Here is a 23,142-nt window from a genome sequence, read left to right on the forward strand (position 1 = left end):
TGCAATGTGAATGCTGTAAGCTGAGAATTTTTAGTGAAGAGGCAGAATAAAGCAAAACCCTGCAAAACGCAAATATAAGAACTGTAAATGAGGAGTGAAAACTTTAAGTCAATGCCAAAATTCCAACCAAAGAATATTAGAAATTTATTAAAAGTCGATTGAAAAAAAGCTTATATAGCTAAACTTTCAGGTCAAAACAGATTATAAAATAAAAGAAATAAATGGAGGAATAGCCACGAGGCTATGACTAGCATCTTGGCCTACAGTTACAGGGTTGGAAGGAGGGTTGGGATTGGATTAGGGTTGGATTAGGGTTGTAAGGATAGTTTTAACTAGGGTTGGAGATAGAGAGGGAGGGTTGGAAGGATGATTGGGATTAGGGTTGGAAGGATAGTTATGGTTAATTCCAAACCTCCTTCCAACTCTAATTCCAACTGGGCAAAATAAAATATTTTTTTGGGTCTATCATCCTGAAAATTTTGGACATTATTTGTTTTTTTTTTCCTAACTTATATTTTAGATTTAGATTATATTTTAGATCTGCAATGGTTGGCAGATTGCCTTTGACAAAAATATGCGTACTTTGCTTACTTCTTTTAAATTTAGCATTTTTAGGTTGTTGAGCTGGTAAAACCCAATCTTCCTACTTTCGTTAAAAAATGTCCCAATAAAAATTATCCAGTGACAGTTTTCATCTCCATTGCAAAACGTTTGAACACCACTGCCTTAAAGATTTCTGTCGCTTTATGGCTTTCATAAAGGCCAGTGAGGCAACTGAGAAATTTACCTTATAAATATTTTTGTGAAATTTTTTGCACAAAATATTGATTTTAGAAAATAATCATAACAGAGCTTAATACCTTAAATAATTTTAGACTAAAAGAATAATGTTACCAACTTCCCTATCAGAAATTTTTAAAAAAGAAAAGATTTTAGGTTACTTAATAAAAGTAGAAACAAATTTTTATAAATTAATCTTTATAGAAAATGTTTTTAAAACAAATACGTCTGGAAAAGGTGCTTTATTATTTAGCTGAGCAGAGCAAAATTAAAAGTTAAAATAAATAAGATTAAAAGCAAAATACTTTGTTTTTTGTGATTTAAAAGAAAAGCCTGATTAATTATTTCAAACTCTTTGGACATTTAATGTGACATTATCGAACAGGTTTCAACTAAAACAAATAAGGTGAAAAGCAAATGCAGATTCGATCAGTTTTTTTAAACAGTTTGCTTAAAAATTGTTGCTGTTTTGTTAAACAGAGGGTCAAAAAAAAACTTCATGGCATAACTATGCTTAAAATTATTATTATGGTACTAGTTTAAATAAATATAAGTATACCATTCCTAAAGACAGCAGAGCTGAAGCTGTAAATGGTTGAGTTCAGATGTCGGCTTCTCCTGCGTCTCCTTTTCCTTTCTTCTGCCTCCATTTTGCAAACATGGACTCTTCATAATCTCCCACACCTTCAAACTCGGCATCAGGAGACTCGGAGGACAAAAGTGGATTTTCTTCTGGTCCACTAAAACCCTTAGAAATATTACAAAGCCAGTCTTTATTGACTGAATCACTGATGATGAGAAAAAGTTAAATAAACCAAAAATGTTTAAAGGATTAAATTTCGTCAATCTCACCTCATCATTCGTCTCCAAGTACTTTATTAGAAACGTCAACATCTGTTTTTGAGCGACGGTCTGGTTGTGGTATCGAAGAGCTTCCTGTTGAAACAAATTACAACAAATGGAGACGATATGCTGTCATTATAGCTGGCTTTAAAATATATACATATACTTTTAAAAAACAATTTAGTCAGGCTGCAACATTAAGTTGCTCTAATTTCAAAATGACAATTTTTTCGGGAGCTAATTTCGAAACACTTGCAAGAAATGTTGTTATATTTGCTCTTTTCTATGACGGTGAATGTGACTTTTTGCAATTATCCACATCAATTGCAGACAATAACTTGACATTAAGTCAGGCTGATGCGGCAGTTTAGTACAAGTAAGAAATACTGCCACCTGCAGGTGGGAGCTAGCATCATTTTACCCAATGTTTTGACCATTTTTATGGAAAACTTGCAATTAACTCGCAGTTACGCATTAGCATGAAAAAGTGCGGGGATCTATTGATTTTGCGTAAATTTTTGTGAAAAAACTGCAGGACATGATTGATGTAATTTGGAAGGATGCAGATAAAAACGGCTTTGATTTGATTGAATATTGATGTTGATGTTGCTCCATGATGTGGTTCAATACTTAAGAAAAACATTTAACAAAACTACAATTTGTCAAACATAAGTTGGTTAAAAATAAGTTACAAATTTTCAGAAATATTGTAGTTTCTAAGATATTCATTAATTTATATAATCAACTTTTATTTAGCCATTTTTTTTACACAATTTTAATACAAGACATACTCCAAAATATTATTTTACTCTGCAACTATGCAACAAGAATGCTGGACAAAAGAAATAAAAAAATTTGAGGAATGAAAACATGGAACTCACTTCCCTCATTTGTTTTAAATATAACAAATGCTGAAGCTTTCAATTATTAATATGCTATGTTTTCAATTAGGGATGCACAATATTGGATTTTTGGTCATCATCCGATATGCCGATATACTAAAACTCATTTGGCCGATAACCGATACCAATACCGATATTTTTTCCCTACACCTACTTACTGAAACTATATGGCTTACTCTACCGTGGAATTAAAATGGTCAATTTAGCCTGTTACCAAATGCTAAAAAGGAAGCTGAAAACGATGTAACACTTTCAATTTATGTTTAATGTTACATTTATTCATGACATCTGCTCTCTCTAAACCAATGAAAACACTGCTAATTCGATGTTGTGCTGTGCTGCAGGCATCATTGTCACTGGTTTGTCATATAAAAACAACTTTTATATTGGTGAGTTATTTTGAAGGAATGTCTGATATTAAATTTTACAGCTAATAAAACTTTATGGCTGATACCGATACCATGCCAATAATATAGTGTCCCTAATTTTAATATTATATTAAGTGTGTGCAACTGTTTTTGTATTAAATGCTTTTTTATGATGTGGACATCCAGAAGAGGAGCCATTGTTACGGCTACGGCTAACCCAAACAAACAGGAGAAACTAGGACTGTTTCACTCAGAGCTGAAGGTTTTCTCAGTCTCATCTTCCTAAGTCTCTTGTTGGTTTTCTTCAGATAAAGTTCCTCTTACTGTTCTGGGTGTGAAGTGATGGAACTGCAGGCCCCACTGTGGGCTGTAGGCCTCATAGTACAGCAGGTTGTCCTTCATCACCGGGTCTTCTGGCTGGAACAGGAAGTAGCTGTACGCACAAGGCACGGCTCTGCGGCCGTCGTTCACTGCCCAGACAATTACACAGTTACATCAGCAGCAACAGAAACAAGAACATAAAGTACTGGAAGCTCGACTGGAGCTGAACTTACGTTTGTAATAGGCGTACTGGAGGTAGTGGTAAATAGTGGGAACGAAGTTCTCCACAAAGTAGCCGCCAACGTTGGGCTTTAGGTTTTCCTCGCACTTTATCCTGCATTTTAACATGTCAAAGTAGACTTCTGCGGAGAAAAATAAAATCCTTACTTAAATGAAAAGCAGCTGAGATGTTTTAGACGTTTTCCTGATATGACTTTCATTTTACTTTGTGGTATAACCATAAAATACTGGTAGCACTAAAATACAGAAAATCTTTTTGAGTTTCTCACCATTTGCCTGTTTGGTGTCGCTGCAGCATTCAGTCAGAAAAGTGATTACACTAAATGTATATTTACAAAATAAATACTAGTATCTTACACTGAAAAAAGAAAACAGGTGATGCAGTTTTAAAGAATTATTTAATCTGTTACAAGTCATCAAATTAAGTTTATCCAGGTAAATATACTAAGCTTATTAAACTTACTTCACTAAAATAAATACTTAATTTGATTGCATGTAATAATTAACTTTTTTTTTTTAGGTTGGAGCTCCATTCACTTTATTCAGTGTATTCATTAAAAAATTACTGTGTAGTTTGGTATATTCTGTTGATTTATAGATTGTAATTATTTTTCAATTGCATTTTATTTATTTTTGTAAAAATACTATAAGCTCAAAATTACTCAGTAGACATTAATTATATTTTATCAGAAATGATAAATAATCAATTGAATTCTAATTACCTTACAATTTTTCTTCCAGGAATTGTGCTGCACAAACAATTAAATCAAATGTTTTTCTTAAAGTCGAAGTTCTTAAAATCTTTACAATCATGTTTATTGTCGCTGTTGCCATTTTCGTAACTTTTCCATCACCTGCAAACATTTGGCATAGAATACTTTTACAACTTTCTGGTGATTTATTACTATATAAGCAGAATGGCAGTGGGCCGAAAACGGAACCTTGTGGTACACCCAATTTTGAAACGTTGGTCTTCTTTTGTCATCTTCAACAAATTCTCAATTAAACTATTGAGAATTTTAACTTTTGATGTTTATGGAGAAAAAATTTAGGATTTACAGAATCAAAGCCTGAGTCTTGGGTTCATAATTAATGAATTACTGCATATTTACCGGCTAATAGAGCGTAGAAGTCTGTGTGTGAAGAAAAATGGCCGATCCCGTCACATTCGGCCTGACAGAGGTCGTACTCCTGCAGGTAGAGCCTCAGTGCTTCCTCCAGGCGTTCAGAACCGCCGCTGTACTTCCCCAAGTCGACAAGCTTCACGCCGCTAACAAAGGATGGCTGAAAAAAACATTTTAAAGTGGGAAGTAACTAGTTACATTTACACAGTTTCATTTACTTCAGTAACGTTTTTGAAAAAAAATTACTTTTAGGAATATTTTTTACTACACTGTTCCTTTTACTTTTACCTACACTTACTTTAGACACCAAAGAGAGGTGGAGTCTGCGTTCTTTAGTGGTAAATATAACTGTGTGTCATCTGCATAACAATGAAAAGGGTTAGGGTTATGTTTTCTAAAAATAGAGCCAAGAGGAAGGAGGTACAACAAGAAAAGAAGAGGGCCTAGAATATTAAATGATTGGTAATTTGATCAGTTGACCAGTATTTGAGAAGACTTTTATACCAAATACTTTTTTACTCTTGATTAATTTCTTGAACAGTTACTTTTTACTTTTACTTTAATAAAAATATGTTGAAGTAGTGCTACTTTTACTTCAGTAAAATTTTGGGGTACTCTTACAGTAAGTCACAATATAGTGCAGTGGGGTCAAAGTTGAGAAACCTTCAAGATAACAGTTGTGATTTTAATTCAAATGGGGTTAAGTAAACACATTTTTTCCCCCCCTCAGAACATTTGCATCATTTTGCGTCTGGCCTTTTTGCCCGACCTCATAAAGTCGTTGTTCGTGGTCGACGAGGAAGCCATCGAGGTCGTACTCGTTCTTGTACTCCTCCATCAGCTGCAGCATCTCCTGGTCCCCGGGGTTCCTCTGCAGGAAGGTGTAGGCGCACGGGACGGCCCGCTGCAGGTCGTCCAGCTGGGCGCAGACGGGAACAGAATTAAGACAGAAAAACCTTCGAAAAAAAATAAATCAGCTGGAAATTTAAAGCAGAAGTCAGAGCAGCACCTTAACGGGAGGCAAAAAGATCCAGAAGAAACCGTCCAAGAAAATAGTCAGGTAAGAGAAACACGACTTCAACATATTTTTATTTAAGTAAAAGTAGAAAGTAACCTTCCTAGAAATGACCAAAGTAAGAATAAAAAAGTATTTGGCAAAAAGTTTACTCAAGAAGTACTGAGATAATTGATCAAATTATCAATCATTTAATATTTAAAATTACGTCATCAGACGGACAAAATTTAAAGTTAAGTGAAAAAATGATGTTTTAAGGATGAAAATGACAATAATTCATATAAGTAACTAAAATTGACAAAAATAAATGTTATTTAATTTCAGCAACAAGACTTTTCAAAATGCTTTATATCATAAAAATACAAAGTATTAAAACAACTGGTACATTACATTTTGCTGTCATTTCACATCAGATCTTTGATGTTTTATTTATTATGTTTCAAAAGCAACTCTAAACAGGTGGGTTTTTTGTCTGGATTTAAAGGCACTCTGTTTCGGGTGTTTTGCAGTTTTCAGGACGTTTGTTCCAGATTTGTGGCGCATAGAAGCTGAATGCTGCTTCTGCGTGTTTGGTTCTGGTTCTGGGGATGCAATAAAAGTACATTTCTTTCATTATCAAACTTACGAAGGTAACAAAAACTGCAGACGTGTGTCTGTGTGTGGTGAATTTTTGGTTAAAGCATGTTTGTTCTTCATTCAGAAATATTACTCAAGTACAAATAAAAAGTACAGCGTATGAAATACTCTGTATGTTTAAAGTTACTGAAGTAAACTAGTTACTTCCCCACTCTGCATCCTACCTTAGCGTGAGCAAAGTGCAGATATCGGTACGGGGATCTTTTGCTGAACTCCTCCAGGATCTCGGGGCCGGGAGGCGTCAGCTGCAGGACCGGGAAATGCGCCCTGCACTTCTTCTGACAGGACGCCGTCCTCAGGACGCGCCAGCAGACGCTTAGATCCGGGGCTACTGCGGGAGAAAGCGGCTCCTCGTGACTGCTGCGGTTACACTGGACCGAGCAGAACCGCACACTTTCCCTGAGAAGTCGGTGCAAACGCAAACTCAGCTCCAAGTACTGGATGGATTCGGTCCAGTTTCCTGCAGCGTAGCTGTCCAGCGCCAGTCCGTAGGCTGCGGTGAGAGGAAGGAGTTCTTCTTTGGGAAAACTTCTGAAGCTGTAACTCTCATATTGTGCGGCTGTCTTAATAAACACAAAGTTCACACAGAAAAGTATTAGAAATATTAAATACAAGCCTCTTTTTGCTCCCAGTCCAACCATGATAAGAAAACATTCCCGTGTATCCCTCCTCTCTTCTTCTGCAGTGTTTGTGATTTGGTGGTCTGCTGAAGTGATCAGGGGCTTGAGGGAATTCTGGGATTGGGAATTTCTCAGCGTCACTGAAACAGAGACTCACCGGTCAGCAGCCAGGTTTATTTCTGTTCTGATTTACCTTTGACTGGAACACCTGGAGAAGACCAGTCTCTGAACTTGTCTGTTTCAAATCCTTGCAAACTGGTTTTGTCTTGATGGATTTAAAGGGCCTACAAAGAGAAAGAAGCTTGTGAGTTTTTCCTTTTGCAGATTTGATTGCTCTGAAGTGGAGGAACACAGAAAGACCGAAGATAAATGAATGGATCAAACTACTGAGCAACAACCTGGCAATGGAAAAACTGACTTAAATAAAAGGAAAGCTTGAAGACTTTAAAGATATTTGGTTTCCCTTCCTACATCTTGTCAAACACTGTGACATGTAAAGTAATTTTTTTATTTTCTTTTTGTGCAGATAGAGAGAGCCCTGGGGTTGTGTGTGTTTTGGGGGGTGAGGAGAGGATTACACTGTATGTTAATTTTTATCTGTTTCGTTTTATTTTTCATGTTTTTTTGTTGTTTTGTTTTTGTATGTCTGTATATCATTAAATTCTAATAAAAATATTTGGGGAAAAACAATAAAAAAACGTAACCTACACACTAATTCTGACAGATCATAAGTAGAGCAAGTTTAGCTAATCAACCGCCGCAGTGTTAGCTTAGCTAATAGCAGTGTTAGCTTAGCTAGTAGCAGTGTTAGCTTAGCTAGTAGCAGCGGCAGCTAATCTACCACAGCGATTGCTTATCTTACTAATCACAAAATAAACATCAAGCCTAGAACCATGATACCGTAACGGACTGAATGTTCTGTCCTATGTGGGGGAAATGTTTGTTGTTTTGGTGTTAAATCCTGACGCATAAAGTGGTGTTGTCAGTTGCCATGGCAACGAGGCTGCATGTAGAGTAGCCGACACAGAAAAATAAGTGGTTTTGAGTTGTTTTTCTGCGCGCACAGCCCAAAATAAATAATACCTACTGTATGTCTCCAGGTCTCAATTATGTAACAGGATTGTTCACGACAAAGATCATAACCTCCAGCGTTTTGCGCATGCGCGAAATTTCGGGACGTAAACATCGACATACAGGACGCAGCATCGCCAATAAAAAGATGATGCATGGATGTGCTGAACATCTAAGTGGTTACAGGCCCCAACATACTTCATCCGAAGTAAATAGTCAATGCACAGTCATGTGGGTTTTTTTTAATAAGTTTTGTATTTCCACATATCTTTAATACATATAAATTAACTGTCCATTTATTAAATTATTTGTATTTTCTTACAGTTACAAAATTTATTAGAAGCACAGTCTTATTTATTGAATTGTGGCACCTTGGGGCCCCCAATGCATAAAAGTCCTTAATTATTGATATTATTATTCGCCCCGGGCCACACTCATGCTTCATTCCCTAACAAGCAACCATTACGTGAATCATTTGGCCTAGTTAAAGCGTTCCACACTTTTGCCGTTTCAGCTAAAAACGTCACTCCGTTCAACTGGTCAGAAAGTGGAAGCTGCCCGAAACTGTTCAGTCACCGGTCTCCGGTTGTTTTAGGGCTGAGAGGCGGACCTCTGCAGCTGCATGCAGCGGCGTCGCTCTGATTTCAAAATAAAATCAACAATAAACGCCTTGCTTTAAGTATTCAGGATCAGATTAACTTTAAGATCTCACATCGACTTTATTCTGAAAACATCAAACTTCGTTAAACGTATTAAAAAGCAACAAGTTGCAGGGAAAGACATTTAAAGTAAATAAGATATTTTAAAAAACTGGCAACTTTTTTAGCAACACAAACTGGATGTTTTAAAAGGTTTGGTTGGATTTATTGCGACTCAGTGAAGAAACTTCTTATTTCTTATTGTGGAAATTTTAACTGAAGTGCTTCCCACTCCCTCTTACATTCCTCCCACTCTTAAAAAAAGAGAAAAAAAGTCTTAGCGACCTGGAGACTGTCCACGTTTACAGCTCTGCTCCACATCCGCAGCCCTGTGCGTGGAAAAACGCACTCCCCGCACGCAGGCCTTTAGATCGCCTCCGCTTCTTTTAAATTCGGCCTAATGTCCATTTTTCTGCTGCTTTTACGTCACTTTTAAGTCATTTGACCCCCTTTGTGTAAAAATGCTTCCCCTTTGCGTTGCCTTCTCCGTTCTGGCTGCGTGGTTTTCCGTGGAGTGTAATCCCAGTCCCGTGTTGGGAGATGTTGTCGTGGACAGATACGAGATCCCCAAAGACTGCGCAAGGGAGGCGAAAACTGGAGATTACGTCCGCTACCATTACAACGCCACGTTCACCGACGGGAAGACGCTGGACTCGAGGTGAGACTAGAAAAATGTTTGCCGGTTTCAAAGAGAGAAAATGCAGGTTAAAACAAGTTCGCAGCTTCCACTAACATGCATGCCCTGCAGATACAAACATCCTCCAAACGTTGACCCACTTCTGACATTTTCTCCTTCAACCTGCGGGGATTTTTCTCACTTGCAGCCATGAGAAAGGAGCAGCCAAAGTCGGCCTGATCGGGGAGGGTCGGCTCATCGCTGGCGTGGATAAAGGCCTGCAGGGGATGTGCGTGAATGAGCGCAGGAAAATCACCATCCCGCCACACCTGGCTTACGGGAGCAGCGGGGCAGGTAGATTTTAATTTTTTGGAGGATATTTTAGACAGCGCTACAAAACTAATTCAAAGCTTTCTACATCTTTTGTAGAAAACTTCCTGCAGTTGCATCTAGCATAGAAAAGTTCAATATCAGTCAGATTGGACTGAACATATTTCAAATCTTGCAGGATTTTCTAACAGAATCTAGGTCTAAACTTTGACTAGGCCATCCTACTGTATTTCTGCCCATATGTTTTGGGTCCATGGTGTAAAATTATGGAGGAGCTAAAACAAAGTCAAAATTTAAGGCAATTTAAAAGGAAATAAAAGGAGGTATTTTCACAAGATATAGAAATATGAGTGAGAGTAAGTTAGCACAGATGTGTAAATTGAGGCTAACTAATATGAGTGAGGGTATGAATGTATATATCAAGGTTTCCCCGAGAAAACTTGCTAAGCCCGGTGTTTGGGCGTCATCCAGCAGCCCGTTGTGTTTTTGACCTAAAAAAAAGTTTAAAGTTGACAGGAAATTTGAAAATATCACTTGATAATTATATGTTATTGGAAGATTAACTATAAAGTCTTAAAAAAACATGCAAACATAAAAAAAAACTTAAATAAATAGACAAAGCTTAGCCTGGTGGGGGCGCAAGTTAAGCCCGGTGGCCCGCCAGGCTTATAACACACTGTGCGGGAACCCTGTATATTTCGACATGTGTAAATAGGAGGTAAAATGGAAAATTAATTAACCTATGTATTTCTAATTTTTTTAAATTTAATAATAAGGGTCCATCTAAAAATATTGCATGAGTTTACGGGATAGGAATTCATAAGTTTCTTATTTTGTCCTACTCCTTTTCGAGGATGTTTAGATTATTGTGGTACAAAATTGTTTCTTTTGCATTCCTTGTTCATGTGTGATTTTATACTGTTATCATGTTCGGAAAAAATAAACTGAAGCTGGTTAACAGGCAATTTTTTTTTCCTTTTTGTTACTTGGTGACGTGAAGTTTAAAAATGATTTTTTTATGTCTGAATTTCAACAAACGGTGCATCGTCTCTGTTCCGTTTTTACTAATCCGGAGTTTTACTGAAAATCGTTTTGATGTTTTTCAAAATCGGATTGAAATAAGTTTTTGTTGCAAGTGCAGAAACCCCACTACTAGTATAATTAGATATAACTTTTATTGCACAAAAAGGGTGAATTTAAAGTAAAACAGTAATAATCAAACAGTTGAATTAAACTCATGACCTTTTGCTTCCAGGTGATGCGGTTCCTCCAGACGCCACGCTGGTGTTCGACATCCACCTCCTGGATCTGTGGAACAAGGCCGACCTGGTCGTCACCAGAACCGTCAGCACGCCCAAAGACTGCAAACGCTCCGTGATACGCACAGACTTTGTGCGTTATCACTTTAACGGCACTCTGCTGGACGGGACCACCTTCGACTCCAGGTGAGTTCTGGATGTTTTGTTGTTTTAACGGAGAGATTTCCTCAGCTTCTCTGTAGAAATTAAACTGAAAATGGCGTCTAAATGAAACAACACAGAATTTACTGGCAGGCTTGAGCCAAATCGACAACCTGTGTGTGTCTGCGCTGTGTCCTGGTGTGTTTTCTGTGTCCACATATGTGTGTGACTGACTTTGCGCTTGTGTGAGCCCCGCGCAGCTACAACAGGAAGCAGACCTACAACTCGCTGGTGGGCGAGGGCTGGCTGGTGAAGGGCATGGACGAGGGCCTGCTGGGCATGTGTGTGGGGGAGATCAGACACATCGTGATTCCACCGTTCAAAGCGTACGGAGAAAAGGGATCAGGTAGGAAGACATGGCACATACGATACGACAGCTTTCCTGATTTTAATCTTTGTATGATGGAGTATTAGGGTGATGTAGGAATAAAGACCTAATTCTCATATCTTGACTTTATACTTGTAATATTTCAAATCTTCCATACGACTCTATTCTTGCAATATTTTGATGTTATTCTAATATTATGACCTTGTTCTCATATTATGACTTAATTCTTGTATTATTTCAACTTTATTCTCTAAATATGATTGTTATATTATGTTGACTTTATTCTTGTACTAATTTCTTCTTGTGATATTGTGACTATTCTTATAGAAATTTATTATCGTAAAATGACTTTATTCTTATAATTTTATTTTTTCTTAGTATGGGTCTAATACTCCGTAATAATATTACATTTAATTGAAGAAATATTGATTTATTTACCAAATTTTCCTCCGAACTTTCCTGTTTGATTCACACTCATTCATTTTTTCAGTCTCTTAATATGAAGCTTGTAGGAAACTGCTAAGAAATACACACTGCTTTATATTTCTTTACACTTTCCACATTTTTTAACATTAACCGTCAAAGGATTTTACTGAGATTTGATGTGATAAACCATCATAAAGTCATGCATAAATTGGAAGGGAAAGGAAAAGATTACATAGTTTTCAAGTTTGTTTTTGCACATAAAAATCTGAAAAGTGTGGTGTGCATGTGCATTCTGCTTCCCTGAGTCAATACTTTATAAAACCAGCTCAGTCAGATTGGATGGAGAGGTTCTGTGAACATCTGCAGATTTTACCTCCATCTTCCCATTAATTCTGACCAGATTCACACACAAAAAATACTCAGAGTAGGATGACAGAAAATATTTGCAATTTTTAAATTAGAATAGAATATACTTTATTGTGGTGTGTAGTAGCAGCTTCCCAAATATACATAAAATACAAAATAAACAGCTCAAACAACAGTTTAAAAACAACAACAGAAGACCAAAGTTATTGCACACCTTCCAGGCCTAACATTAATTTTTAAAAACTTTAAACTCTGCCACCAGCCCACACATATGTGCACCTTTTGTTTTCTCGGAAAGTGATATTCCTTCCCTTTTCTTTCACATTAAAATTAGTAAACTAGGTACTAAAACACTGCTTCTTTCTAGATAAAAATAAAAAGCGAATAATGAACGTTTCTCAGCTATAAAATGCTTCACTCAGCATACCTAATGAGGTTACAAAGAATAAAAAATAAAGGTTTTCCCTCCAAAATGAGCTCATCTGCTGTGTTTTTGGTTGAAGTGTAACAGCAGTCTGGGTTATAATACCTCATGTTATTGGTTGTATCTGTGTGACAGGAACCATGATTCCCCCTCAGGCGACGCTGGTGTTTGACATCCTGTTGGAGGACATTCACAACCCAAAGGATAACATCACCATCGAGAACCAGGAGGCTCCTGAGCCCTGCACCCGCAGGTCCGTGGCGGGGGACTATATTCGGTATCACTACAACGGAACCTTCCTGAACGGGGTGACCTTTGACACCAGGTGTGTCCACATCTGAACATGGATTATATATTTTGTTGAATTCTTGTGGTCAGAAGTTGAAATCAGAACTTTTACCGTATTCATCTGTTTATTGCAGCTACCAGAGGAACAGCACATATAACACCTACATCGGGATGGGCTACGTGATCCCAGGAATGGACCAGGGCCTGCTGGGGGTCTGCCTGGGGGAGAGGAGGAGGGTCATCATTCCTCCTCACCTTGCTTATGGAGAACAAGGAGCGGGTGAGTTACTGCAGGAAAAGCATGAAGAAAGTCTGGTTTACTTAAAATTAAACATGTAAAAAACATTAATAGATATCTGGGGATAAATATTAGGCTTTTAACTACCATATTTTCCGCACTATAAGGCGCACCTAAACACCTTCAATTTTCTCAAAAGCCGACAGTGCGCCTTATATATGGACCAATATTGAGCCACAACAGGTCTCGCAACTACAGTAAGCAGTCGCCGACTTCATTTTCCCCCGTAGAAGAAGAAGCGCGCGGTGCACGCTGGGTTTTGTGTAAAGAGCCCAAAATGGCTCCTATTAAGAGACACACTTACGACGCAGAGTTTAAGCTCAAGGCGATCAGTCACGCAGTAGAACACGGGAATAGAGCAGCAGCCAGAGAATTTAACATGAACGAATCAATGGTGCGGAAGTGTATATATATTGTGATCGCACTAACGTTTGATTTACCGTAACAGTGTCAGACTGTTTTTTACGTGTTTATTGAATCGAGGAAAAGTTTCCCTCCACTACATGTTACACCTTGCTGTTGTTAAAAGATAAACTGTCACGAAAATACCACGTATTTTATTTTCCCCGACTTTACCTCGGGGAAAATAATAAAACAGCTGTTTATTCATTTTGGGAATGAACGGAGTTGTCAGAACGCTGGTTTGTAATCTATTAATAAAGTTTGACTGACCTATCTGACTATTTTGTTGACATTCCCTTTAGCGCAGTTCCATCTAATGGATGCATAACGTAACCCCAGCCTCTACTGTAGCGTCTATTCTATGCGCCTTATAATGCGGTGCGGTTGAATCCCGGTTGAAATCCTACCGGAGAAAACCGCTGTGACAGCCAGACTGAGCACAAAAAAGCTAGTGTGTTTTTGTTTTTTCAGGTCATTTTCAACAAAAAAAAAAAAACAGACTAAATGTTCACGGACCGTGAAGAGTTATTAGAATCGAGCGGAAGTCAATATTCAAGCTAGTATTTTGGGCTAAACTTACGTGTTTCTGTTAGGATGAAATAATTTCTCGGCGGTGTGTTCAGGTGACGTGATTCCTCCGTCAGCCGTCCTGGTCTTTGACGTCCACGTCATCGACTTCCACAACCCAAGCGACACAGTGGAGCTCAAGGTAACCTACAAACCGGAAGTGTGCAACGACACCACGACTCTGAACGACCTGGTCCGCTACCATTACAACTGCACTCTGCTGGACGGGACTCTGCTCTTTTCCTCGTAAGTTTCCGCCTGATTTTCCAGCCTCCGTTTTTAGCAAGTTGAGCATTGTTTTCATTTGACGGCCGCATCTTCGCTAGGTACGACTATGAGAACATGCAAGACGCAGTTCTGGGCCAGGACAAGGTGATCGACGGACTGGATGAAGGCTTGAGGGGCATGTGTGTGGGAGAGAAGAGGAGGATTACAGTGCCGCCTCACCTCGGACATGGAGAGAGAGGAGGTGAGATTGGAGCAGCCATCTTAGGCTGCGATCACACTGCAGCCTGAAGTGACCCAATTCATTTTTTTTTTTTTTTTTTACATAATTCAACCTGTATATTTTTTCATGACAGTTTGAACAACACAGGTCGGATTTTATGGAATGCGATGCAGATCACTTGGATAGCCGATATGTATCCGATTGTCCAGGCCGCATTCATCCGACCTGAACATCATTGATGCTCGACAAACGTCACTATTCTGCGTCCTGATACGCACAAGCAGGAAGAAAAACAACAACAATGGCGAACTGTAATAAGGATAAAGTTGTTAATGTTCTGGCTCCGGTCGGACAACAACTTTAAAATCGTAAGCTAAAACCGTTAGCATCCATGTTTACTTCCTCAAACATCGAGACTTTTTTTTTATGGCGAATCACTGATTTGTGACGTCATTGCGCCCTCTACTGCGTATGCGGGACACTTTTAGGTCGTTTGCAGTTCACACCGGAGAAAACATACAGGTCGCTTATATTTGGAAGTGTGAACGGCCACGGCAAAAAAAAAAAAAAATCGGAATTGGGTAACTAAAGGCTGCAGTGTGAACATGGCCTTAGCTTGAACCTCGTCAGGCAGAGAGATGCAGGTGACAGAAATACCTTGATTTTCAACTTTCACTGTGACTGGCCAATCAGTTGCTCTATTAATCTGTGAAATTTTGAGCAGTTGAAAAGGAAACTGTTAATCTATAACCTTACAAGGAATGCATATTGTTAATTTAAGTAACCAAGAAATTTTTAGATGTCCTAAGACTTAAATGTGCAACTCAGAGTTTCACTAAAACAATTGTTGCATAGATTAATATTCATCTCTCGGTAAGATTACTCTCTCCTGAGGTTTGTATGCACACAGCTTCTACAATCTAAAGTCGGTCTCTTGTTGTCCGTCAGCTGCTGGTGTACCAAGCAGCGCCGTTCTGGTCTTCAGCATTGAACTGGTGAGCTTTGAGCGGGGCGTCCCGCCCGGTTACTTGTTTGTGTGGCTCGAGGACACTCCAGCTGATCTGTTTGAAACCATGGATATGAACAAGAATGGAGAGGTGCCAATGGATGAGGTATGTTTCCTACAATTCCTCTTCATTTCTTTAAGGATAAAATTAGAATCTGTTCCACACCTGGATGTATTTGTGATATATTTAATTACATTTTGCTCTGGTAGAATAATTAACTTCCTATAGACAGGCATGAAGATGTAGGAAAAAGTATTTTCTACAGTTCTATAAAAGTTTGACTCCACCTGGTGGTGATATTAGGAACAACACAACTTATTTAACTACAGAAAAGAGTTATTTAACTCTTTTCATCATTTTGCTTCTTTGTCTTTTAGTTCACGGAGTTTATCAAGCTCCAGGTTGCAGAAGGAAAAGGCCGGACAAAGCCGGGAATGACAATGGAGCAGATCGTCGCCGACATGTTTCAGAACCAGGACCGCAACAAAGACGGCCTGATCACGGCCAGCGAGCTCAAACTTAAAGTCGACGAGGACAAGGAACGGGAGCAGGCGAGGCACGAGGAGTTGTGAGGAGGGAAAAAAAATGTTTGGTTTTCTCTCAGGGATGAAAAACAAAACAAAACAAAAGAAGCCACAGCTCATATGCAGCGTCAGTTTATTTACAGTATTTGATCTCTGAGAAAAGACGTTGGGAAACAATTTCTTGTGGAGGATTTTGAGGTTTCTGAAAATACAGCAAGCACCTTTTTATCCCTGAGTGTTGTAATAAAAAAGTGTTTGTAAAAACAGTTGTTTTATTAACATTTTCTACTAACATTACACACTGGATTCATTCATCTTCTGTTAGAATCTATAGCGCCGATGGTAGCACCTGGTTTTTTTTCTGAATATTTGATTTTTCTTCATTTTAAAATATTTTATCTTTAAAAAATAGCAATGCAGTCAGTGTTCCTTTATGCGAACTAGAACCTTATATCCATGTCTTATTGCAGTGCACAAGAGGAACCGGTTTTAAATTATTATAATTAAAAAAACACAGAGGTTAATAGTTTACAACAGTTTCTGTGCTTGTTCTGTCATTACAGCGTTAAAAAAAATACTCAACATTGATTGTAATTTTACTTTAACCTTAGCTTCAGAAATCCAGTGATGTAGACAGGCAGTTATTACAGTCCCCAACACGCACAAACAGAACTGGGTATTATACTTCCAGGTCCAAGGTTTGGCACACAGAGATTTACAACATCGTGTCTCAGACTTGCCAGGAAACGTATCATGGGCTTCATTCAAACTGCAGACAAATGTGACCCAAATCTGGTTTTTAAGTTACATTTGAGCCACTGCCATACAATTAATGACATTAATGACATTGCATTAATGCCATCAATGATTTTAATGTGGGAACAACTGAAGCATTTTTAAATGCGATTTTAGCTGCATTTTCATTGCGTAATCTGAGATTTACAAAATAAATTTGCTGATTGGAAGCGTGCCAGTTTTGTTTTTCCAATATAAAGTTTTGGCCGAATGGAAATTGGTTTATTTTGCAAAATGAGTAACATGATCAACAACCAGATTTTGCCACTGACACAAACCACAAAGAAGAAAATGACAGGAAGTAGAAGGAGGATGTCGCAACATGCTTTTTTTAAATGACTTATTCGTGAACAAATGTATTCACGTGTGATTTTAATTGTTCCTTATTAGAAACAGAAATTGCAAAATTGTAATTTTTCAACATTCAAGATCTGCAGTGTGAACTAAAAGCCTCCCATAACTATGAAGCGTTTTGTTTTGATCTTTTTTAACAAAAGGAACAAAAGGATCAAACATTTTGGTTTTCATACAGAAACAGGTCTGGTAGTCTAAAGGACAGTGAACGTAATTTGTCGATTAAACATAAAGTGACATGCTGGTGATCTCTCCTGAGGTCCGATTTGAGGTAAAAATGTGAGAATGCATCATTTTTTCCGGTGCACCTTACTTATCTCTGATGAGACGATAAATCTCAGGATAGCGTTAGGAACATCCATCGTCTCGCCCCTAAAAGCACAATATCAAACGAGTTCAAGAACGACTCTTTTCTTTCCTCCACCTGACGAGAAGCAAACTCATGATTAACAGCTACCTTTTAGGCAAAGCACAGGTGTAATAAAAGCTGTAAGTGCTACCTGGTCGTTGAGGAAGCCCAGTGTCAGGATGTTCTGCGCCGTGGAAACGCCGTCAGCCATGCTCAGGTCTCCCAGAGAGTCTCCCAGCAGCAGGACGTTGGCTGACCATGCAGCTCTCTGAGGGCGGCGGCGTGGGGCACAGCACCAGCCCGGCCAGTTTGTTCTACGAATGGATTAGCGGCTTTGAAAACCTGCAGAACCCCCTGTTGGATGAGACAACACTGAGTTAGTGTCACTCAGTTTAAGCTGGGTTTACGTAAATGTATGGCAAGAAGAAGCAAACTTAATCCTAGACAAAACATTTTACATGGACCAACAAAATTCAGGACAATCTCTCAATCCAAAACAGAGAAAACACACACAAACCAACATTTATTTCCTTCTAATTCATCTAGAGAAACTCCTATTAGATATAAATTGTGGAGTATTTATTCTTTCCTGTTAGACTTTTGTTACTTTTAGAAACTTCTGTTAGTTTACAAATCTAGAACAAACTTAGAAAGTACAATCTACTTTATAGAAAATAGAAACTATTTTAACGCTGTTTTACTATAGTTGTCAAGACAGGACTGACAAAGACGGACAGTATGCATCTTTTTTTTTTAGAAATGTGCTTTAAACCACTAAGTTTAGCACCAAACTCAAAATAGCAGTAAATAAATATAAATGTTGTGGTATAGTTACACTGTATAAAAATTTGCCATATTAATTTAGCAGAAGTAAAATTATTGTTTTCCTATTTTAAACAAAATCAATTAGTTTCTGTTGCTAAAACATTAAATCTTAAGGTTTGATGTAGCTGAATTAAAATTACACAAAACGTTTTTTGAGAAATTGATTTTAGAAAAATGTTTATCTGAAAAAATAAAATAAAATTCTGGATCACAAACTATTTCCCATTGCTTGTTTTCCTTTCCACCACAAATCCACAAGCCTGGATAACACACACACACACACACAGGAAAATAAAATCAAAACAGCATAGAAAAACTCAATTTATAACATCTGAAATTAAAACTATATTTTATTAAAGTAACTGTGAGCTGAATACCTGAGCACGGCGTTGGACTCCCTGACTGCGCGGGCCAGCTCGTCTTTTCTGATCCTCTGCTGAATCAGCAGTTAATGGACTTTAGTCCACCTGCAGAAAAAAAGGTGAAGTTCAAGCTTCCTCATCTTTGTTTAGAGAAAAATATTTACCTGTCAGATACATGGCAAAAATATAATTATTAAATTTTATTATAGTTATTTTCTTAAAATATAGGATTCACATTAGTTTTCAGAACATAGAAACATCTAAAAAAATTAAGAATTTAATAGGAAAGTTAAATATTTCAGTAGTCCGATTGAAAACTTTCATTTCCTACTGAAAAGGTAATGCTGTATATGTACAGTATATGTACTCAATAGCAGAGATGCACCGATCCAATACCAATATCTGTATCGGTCCTGATATTGAAAAACAATTCTAGATTGGATATCTGTGACAATATGTCCGATCTTTAATTTTATGCTTTTTCGTTCTGAGCCATAATTTATTATCTATTTTACATTATATTTATAATTACTTATTGCACTTTCTGAACCATTTAAAAGTTTATTTTTTATATGTTTGACATATCAAAAGCTAGTCAACATATTGTATCTGTCAGTTTCTGTTTTACACTGACCGTACAAATTAAAGTTGTTTTTACATGTTGCTACCAATCTTTTGAGGCTATTGGTGCAGCTAGGTGTGCTGTACTGGTGCAGAATGATCAAATAGTAGGTGATAATATTGTCATAATATAAGATTGTTGCATTAAAATTGTACTTTTATCCATCTTATTCTTTACGCTAATTTTTTGGAATATATAATTTAGTTTTTTCTTTAATTGTTGATCATAATCAACAGAACTAAAATATTGAAAATATATAACTGTGTAACAACCCAATATAAAAAATACACATCTCACTTGTTGAACAGATTTATTGGAATAAAAAAAACTTTTTAACATTATTAAAATTTATTGTGATGTGTTTGTATTGTTCTGAAGTTTCATATAAAGCGCAGTCCATGCTAAAACACTAATGTTTTCATGTAACATTCTTTCTTACCATTCCACCGTATAAGGCAGTTTTTCCTCAGGACTGAGGCTCGCATCGATTTCGATGGGATAATATGTGTTAAAAAGCTCCTTAATCTGCAGCAAAACAACAAATCATAAACATGAAATTAAACACTAACAAAACACCATGTGGTACATTGGTCTTAACTTTTAAATGATAAAAATCAGAATTAGTTGTGCACAAAAACAACACATTTTGACTTCACTGTATTTTGTACTTGATGTACGTACATTTAAATATAAATATAGTAACAAAAAAAATGATATTTTGAAAATAAACACACATATTTGCAGCATTGTTACAACCAGTTAGCCTTACATTTTGCAACTTTGGTAAAATTACCTTCACTGTGGAGTCATCATCTAACAACAACCTGTTATTGAGGATGTCTACAAAATAGAAGGAAATGGTTAGAAAAAGGATGGATGCATGATTATTAGTGAGAAGATGTATTTTCAGTGTTAAAAGAAAAATAAGCAAATAAAGTCAACATAACTTTGTAGAGTATTAAGACTGAAAAGTTTTGCCTTCTCTAACTTGTCATTTGTACTACAGTTTTTTACGTAAATGCTCATTTCATCAAGGTTCTGATGATTAGAATAAAGTTAAATCAGAAGAATGACAAAAGTCTTGACACATGCAAACAATATTCTAAAAATAATATGCCACCATAGAGATATAGACATTGTTCTTAATGTGGGTGGTGGGAACTCTTTTCCCCTTGTGTGCAAATTTGGTGAGCGTCATATCAAAGTCTGTGAAAGCAATAGTGACATAAAATAGATTGTAGCGCACAGCAAACGTGTAAATTCAGGATAACTCAATTAAGAAACAAAAACTTAATGCGTTCACACTGCAACCTGATCCCGATTTTTTGACGTAATGCATCTGATCTTTTCATGACAGTCTGAACAACACAAGTCGGATTGTTTCGAATGTGACCCAGTTCACTTGGCTATTCGATACGTATCCTATTTGAATGTGACCGAACGGCCAGGTAGGACAAACGTCATTATTCTGCGTCCTGATACGCGCAAGCGGGTAGAAAAACAACAACCACGGCAGACTATAATGAGGATTAAGTTGTTAATATACTGGCTCCGGTCGCACAACGACTTTAAATGCGTAAGCTATGCTACACCGTTAGCATCCAAACACCGATCCTCTTCTTCTTTCTATGGTGGTTGGCACTGAGAACACTGACGTTATTGCGCCCTCTACTGCGCATGCGGGACACTTTCAGGTTTATAGTTCACACTGGAGATCACATCCAAGCCGCGTATATTTGGAAATGTGAACGGACACAGCATAAAAAATAAAATAAAAAAATCGGAATTGGGTCACTTCAGGCTGCAGCGTGAACGTAGTGAAAGACATGAAGGCAGAATTTTCATTTGCAACTTTTCAATTAGAGATAATTAAATTGAGATTTTAAGAGTTTCTTTCCAGTTGTTCAAGTAAAGCAAACAGAGTTAAGACACATTTCACTGAGGAATAATTACTAAACAGAAACTATTAAAAGTCAGCACATATTTCTTTATAATTAAAGAGCGCCACCTGCAGGCTGCCTGCTTCAGCTTTCTGCATGGCGAACATGGTGTCCTCCACTCTGCTGCGCTCTCATCATCACTAAAACTCTAGTCAGCTCTGGTTTCTGAAAACAATCTTACAATCCATGTTGATCTTTTTCTATTATAAAATGGCACTAAATTCCTCACCTCAGTTTTAGTCAGCTGGTGCCAGATTGCCAAGATGGTCCGCACTGGTGTGTAGATCCAGGGAATATGAAATACCTGCATGAAAATAAGAGGGATAAATACAGTCATCGTTCTGATCTGACAGGTTTTTCTCTTTTCAAACTTTTCTAAATGTTCATTTATTTCAGACCAGTAGCATAAAATTTATCTAAATGTGAAGTAGTTGGATGCTCAGTTGTTAGCTCCTGAATTTGTTGATAATTGGTGTATTGCTAATATTTATAATCATTGTGTGAAAATACTATGTTGTTTATTAACAAATTAAATAATAATGATGTAAACTGTCTGCAAGGCAGACAGCATGTTGCCTAAACAAGATATAATACTGAAAAAAAATTTCAAATGTGAATCAGAGAAATCCTGAAATGTCTTAAAAAATATCATAAAATAAATTAATAATAATACATAATAGTTATTCTACAGTCTGTAGTCATTAGAATCAATTTGGGTAAATAATAACATGTACCATTAAGCAAATAGTTAACCTGTCAAATACTTAATAGGCTCCAACATAAGTAAAAGCAAAAAGTAGCTTTCCAAAAAAGTAAAAATAAAAATTCTTGAGTAAAGAAGTATGATAAAAAAGCATACTCAAGTACAGATTAACTAATCATAAAATCTGATAAAATATTTTAAAATGGTGTCATCAAGCAGACAAAATATAATAAATAATTTATTGTATATGACTACATGCTTGTTCTTTTTTCAGACAAGTTACTTGAATTGGATAGACTAGTGACAAGTGATAGTGAATAACAATATTCTTGAGCTTATCTGCTATCTGCTAACCCAAGCATTGTCCTGCTTTACTCAAAATCCAAAAGAAATACAATTAGAAAAGGGTGAACTGGTTAAAATGTAACTGTCTGTTGTATGCATGACTCATTTAGTAAAAAAGAATAATTTTAAAAAACTTTATTTACACTGGTTATCTCCAAATTGCTAGGGTTCCCAGCGGGGAAATTTATAGTTTTTGCTGGAAAAAAAAGAAACAAAAAAAAAGTAATTTATTTTATTTGCAACAAAAATATATAATATTTTAAAGTAAAATAACGCGTTGCATTTTGATATTTTAAAAGTCAAAAAAAAAAAAAACCCATATACTTTAACTTCCGTGCGCTACTAAGGTAGCAGAGATGCTAACAGCTGACCGTTACGTTACTTACCATTTTCAAACGGAAGTGACGTGTCAATCGCGTGCTAACCGTTCTTCCAAGCAACCGTTAAATGTCTCAACATGGCGTTAAGGGCAAACGTCGAACTAAACATGATAAATAAATACATTTTAACACCGTTCTTTTTCTTCTTGATTCCATCATTGTGTTACACCAACAAAAGTCCCTCCCTTACCCAGTCCCACGATATATAGTTCCGAGGGAAACATTTCTTCTCAAAAAGAAGAAGAAAAAGACGTTGATAATAAATGTAGTCAGTGATAGCTTTCATTTATGCCAGTTAATCAAAAGTTTGATTTCCACAGTCTAGTAGCTTTAAAGTCTTTTGATTTCAGAACTACAGAAATAGT

General features: G+C 37.0%; 2 protein-coding genes and 1 pseudogene across 2 annotated transcripts; 1 reads left to right on the top strand and 2 right to left on the bottom strand.

Annotated features, from left to right (window-relative positions):
• Positions 1–24: 24 nt before the first annotated feature.
• LOC116726734 (endoplasmic reticulum protein SC65-like) lies at positions 25–9,014 on the bottom strand. The gene is made up of 9 exons (XM_032573587.1): positions 8,904–9,014; positions 7,043–7,133; positions 6,394–6,963; positions 5,348–5,497; positions 4,567–4,738; positions 3,448–3,576; positions 3,218–3,363; positions 1,633–1,716; positions 25–1,528 (listed from the first exon to the last, which is right to left on the bottom strand). The coding sequence occupies exons 3-9, from the start codon at positions 6,868–6,870 to the stop codon at positions 1,382–1,384; spliced, it is 1,305 nt and encodes a 434-aa protein (XP_032429478.1). The 5' UTR covers positions 6,871–6,963; positions 7,043–7,133; positions 8,904–9,014; the 3' UTR covers positions 25–1,381.
• On the top strand, positions 8,891–16,366 carry fkbp10b (FKBP prolyl isomerase 10b). Its single transcript, XM_032573576.1, has 10 exons — positions 8,891–9,276; positions 9,443–9,588; positions 10,820–11,009; positions 11,225–11,370; positions 12,704–12,893; positions 12,991–13,136; positions 14,180–14,369; positions 14,450–14,592; positions 15,520–15,683; positions 15,956–16,366. Exons 1-10 carry the CDS (start codon positions 9,080–9,082, stop codon positions 16,148–16,150), a joined length of 1,707 nt encoding a protein of 568 aa, XP_032429467.1. The 5' UTR covers positions 8,891–9,079; the 3' UTR covers positions 16,151–16,366.
• On the bottom strand, positions 16,219–22,955 carry LOC116727267 (7-methylguanosine phosphate-specific 5'-nucleotidase-like; annotated as a pseudogene).
• Positions 22,956–23,142: the final 187 nt, after the last annotated feature.

This window comes from Xiphophorus hellerii, chromosome 10 (assembly GCF_003331165.1).
Source record: "Xiphophorus hellerii strain 12219 chromosome 10, Xiphophorus_hellerii-4.1, whole genome shotgun sequence".
NCBI lineage: Eukaryota > Metazoa > Chordata > Actinopteri > Cyprinodontiformes > Poeciliidae > Xiphophorus > Xiphophorus hellerii.

What these genes read in the sequence shown, in the direction of transcription:
- LOC116726734 (XM_032573587.1), bottom strand. Translation starts at nt 6,870, where the DNA reads ATGGTTGGACTGGGAGCAAAAAGAGGCTTGTATTTAATATTTCTAATA. An exon ending in ACGAACAACGACTTTATGAG is followed by an intron (nt 4,739 to 5,347) that starts GTCGGGCAAAAA and finishes TGTTTTTTTCAG; the next exon opens with CCATCCTTTGTTAGCGGCGT. An exon ending in ATCACTTCACACCCAGAACA is followed by an intron (nt 1,717 to 3,217) that starts GTAAGAGGAACT and finishes TTGTTTCAACAG; the next exon opens with GAAGCTCTTCGATACCACAA.
- fkbp10b (XM_032573576.1), top strand. Translation starts at nt 9,080, where the DNA reads ATGCTTCCCCTTTGCGTTGCCTTCTCCGTTCTGGCTGCGTGGTTTTCC. An exon ending in GGGGTGACCTTTGACACCAG is followed by an intron (nt 12,894 to 12,990) that starts GTGTGTCCACAT and finishes TGTTTATTGCAG; the next exon opens with CTACCAGAGGAACAGCACAT. An exon ending in TTATGGAGAACAAGGAGCGG is followed by an intron (nt 13,137 to 14,179) that starts GTGAGTTACTGC and finishes CGGTGTGTTCAG; the next exon opens with GTGACGTGATTCCTCCGTCA.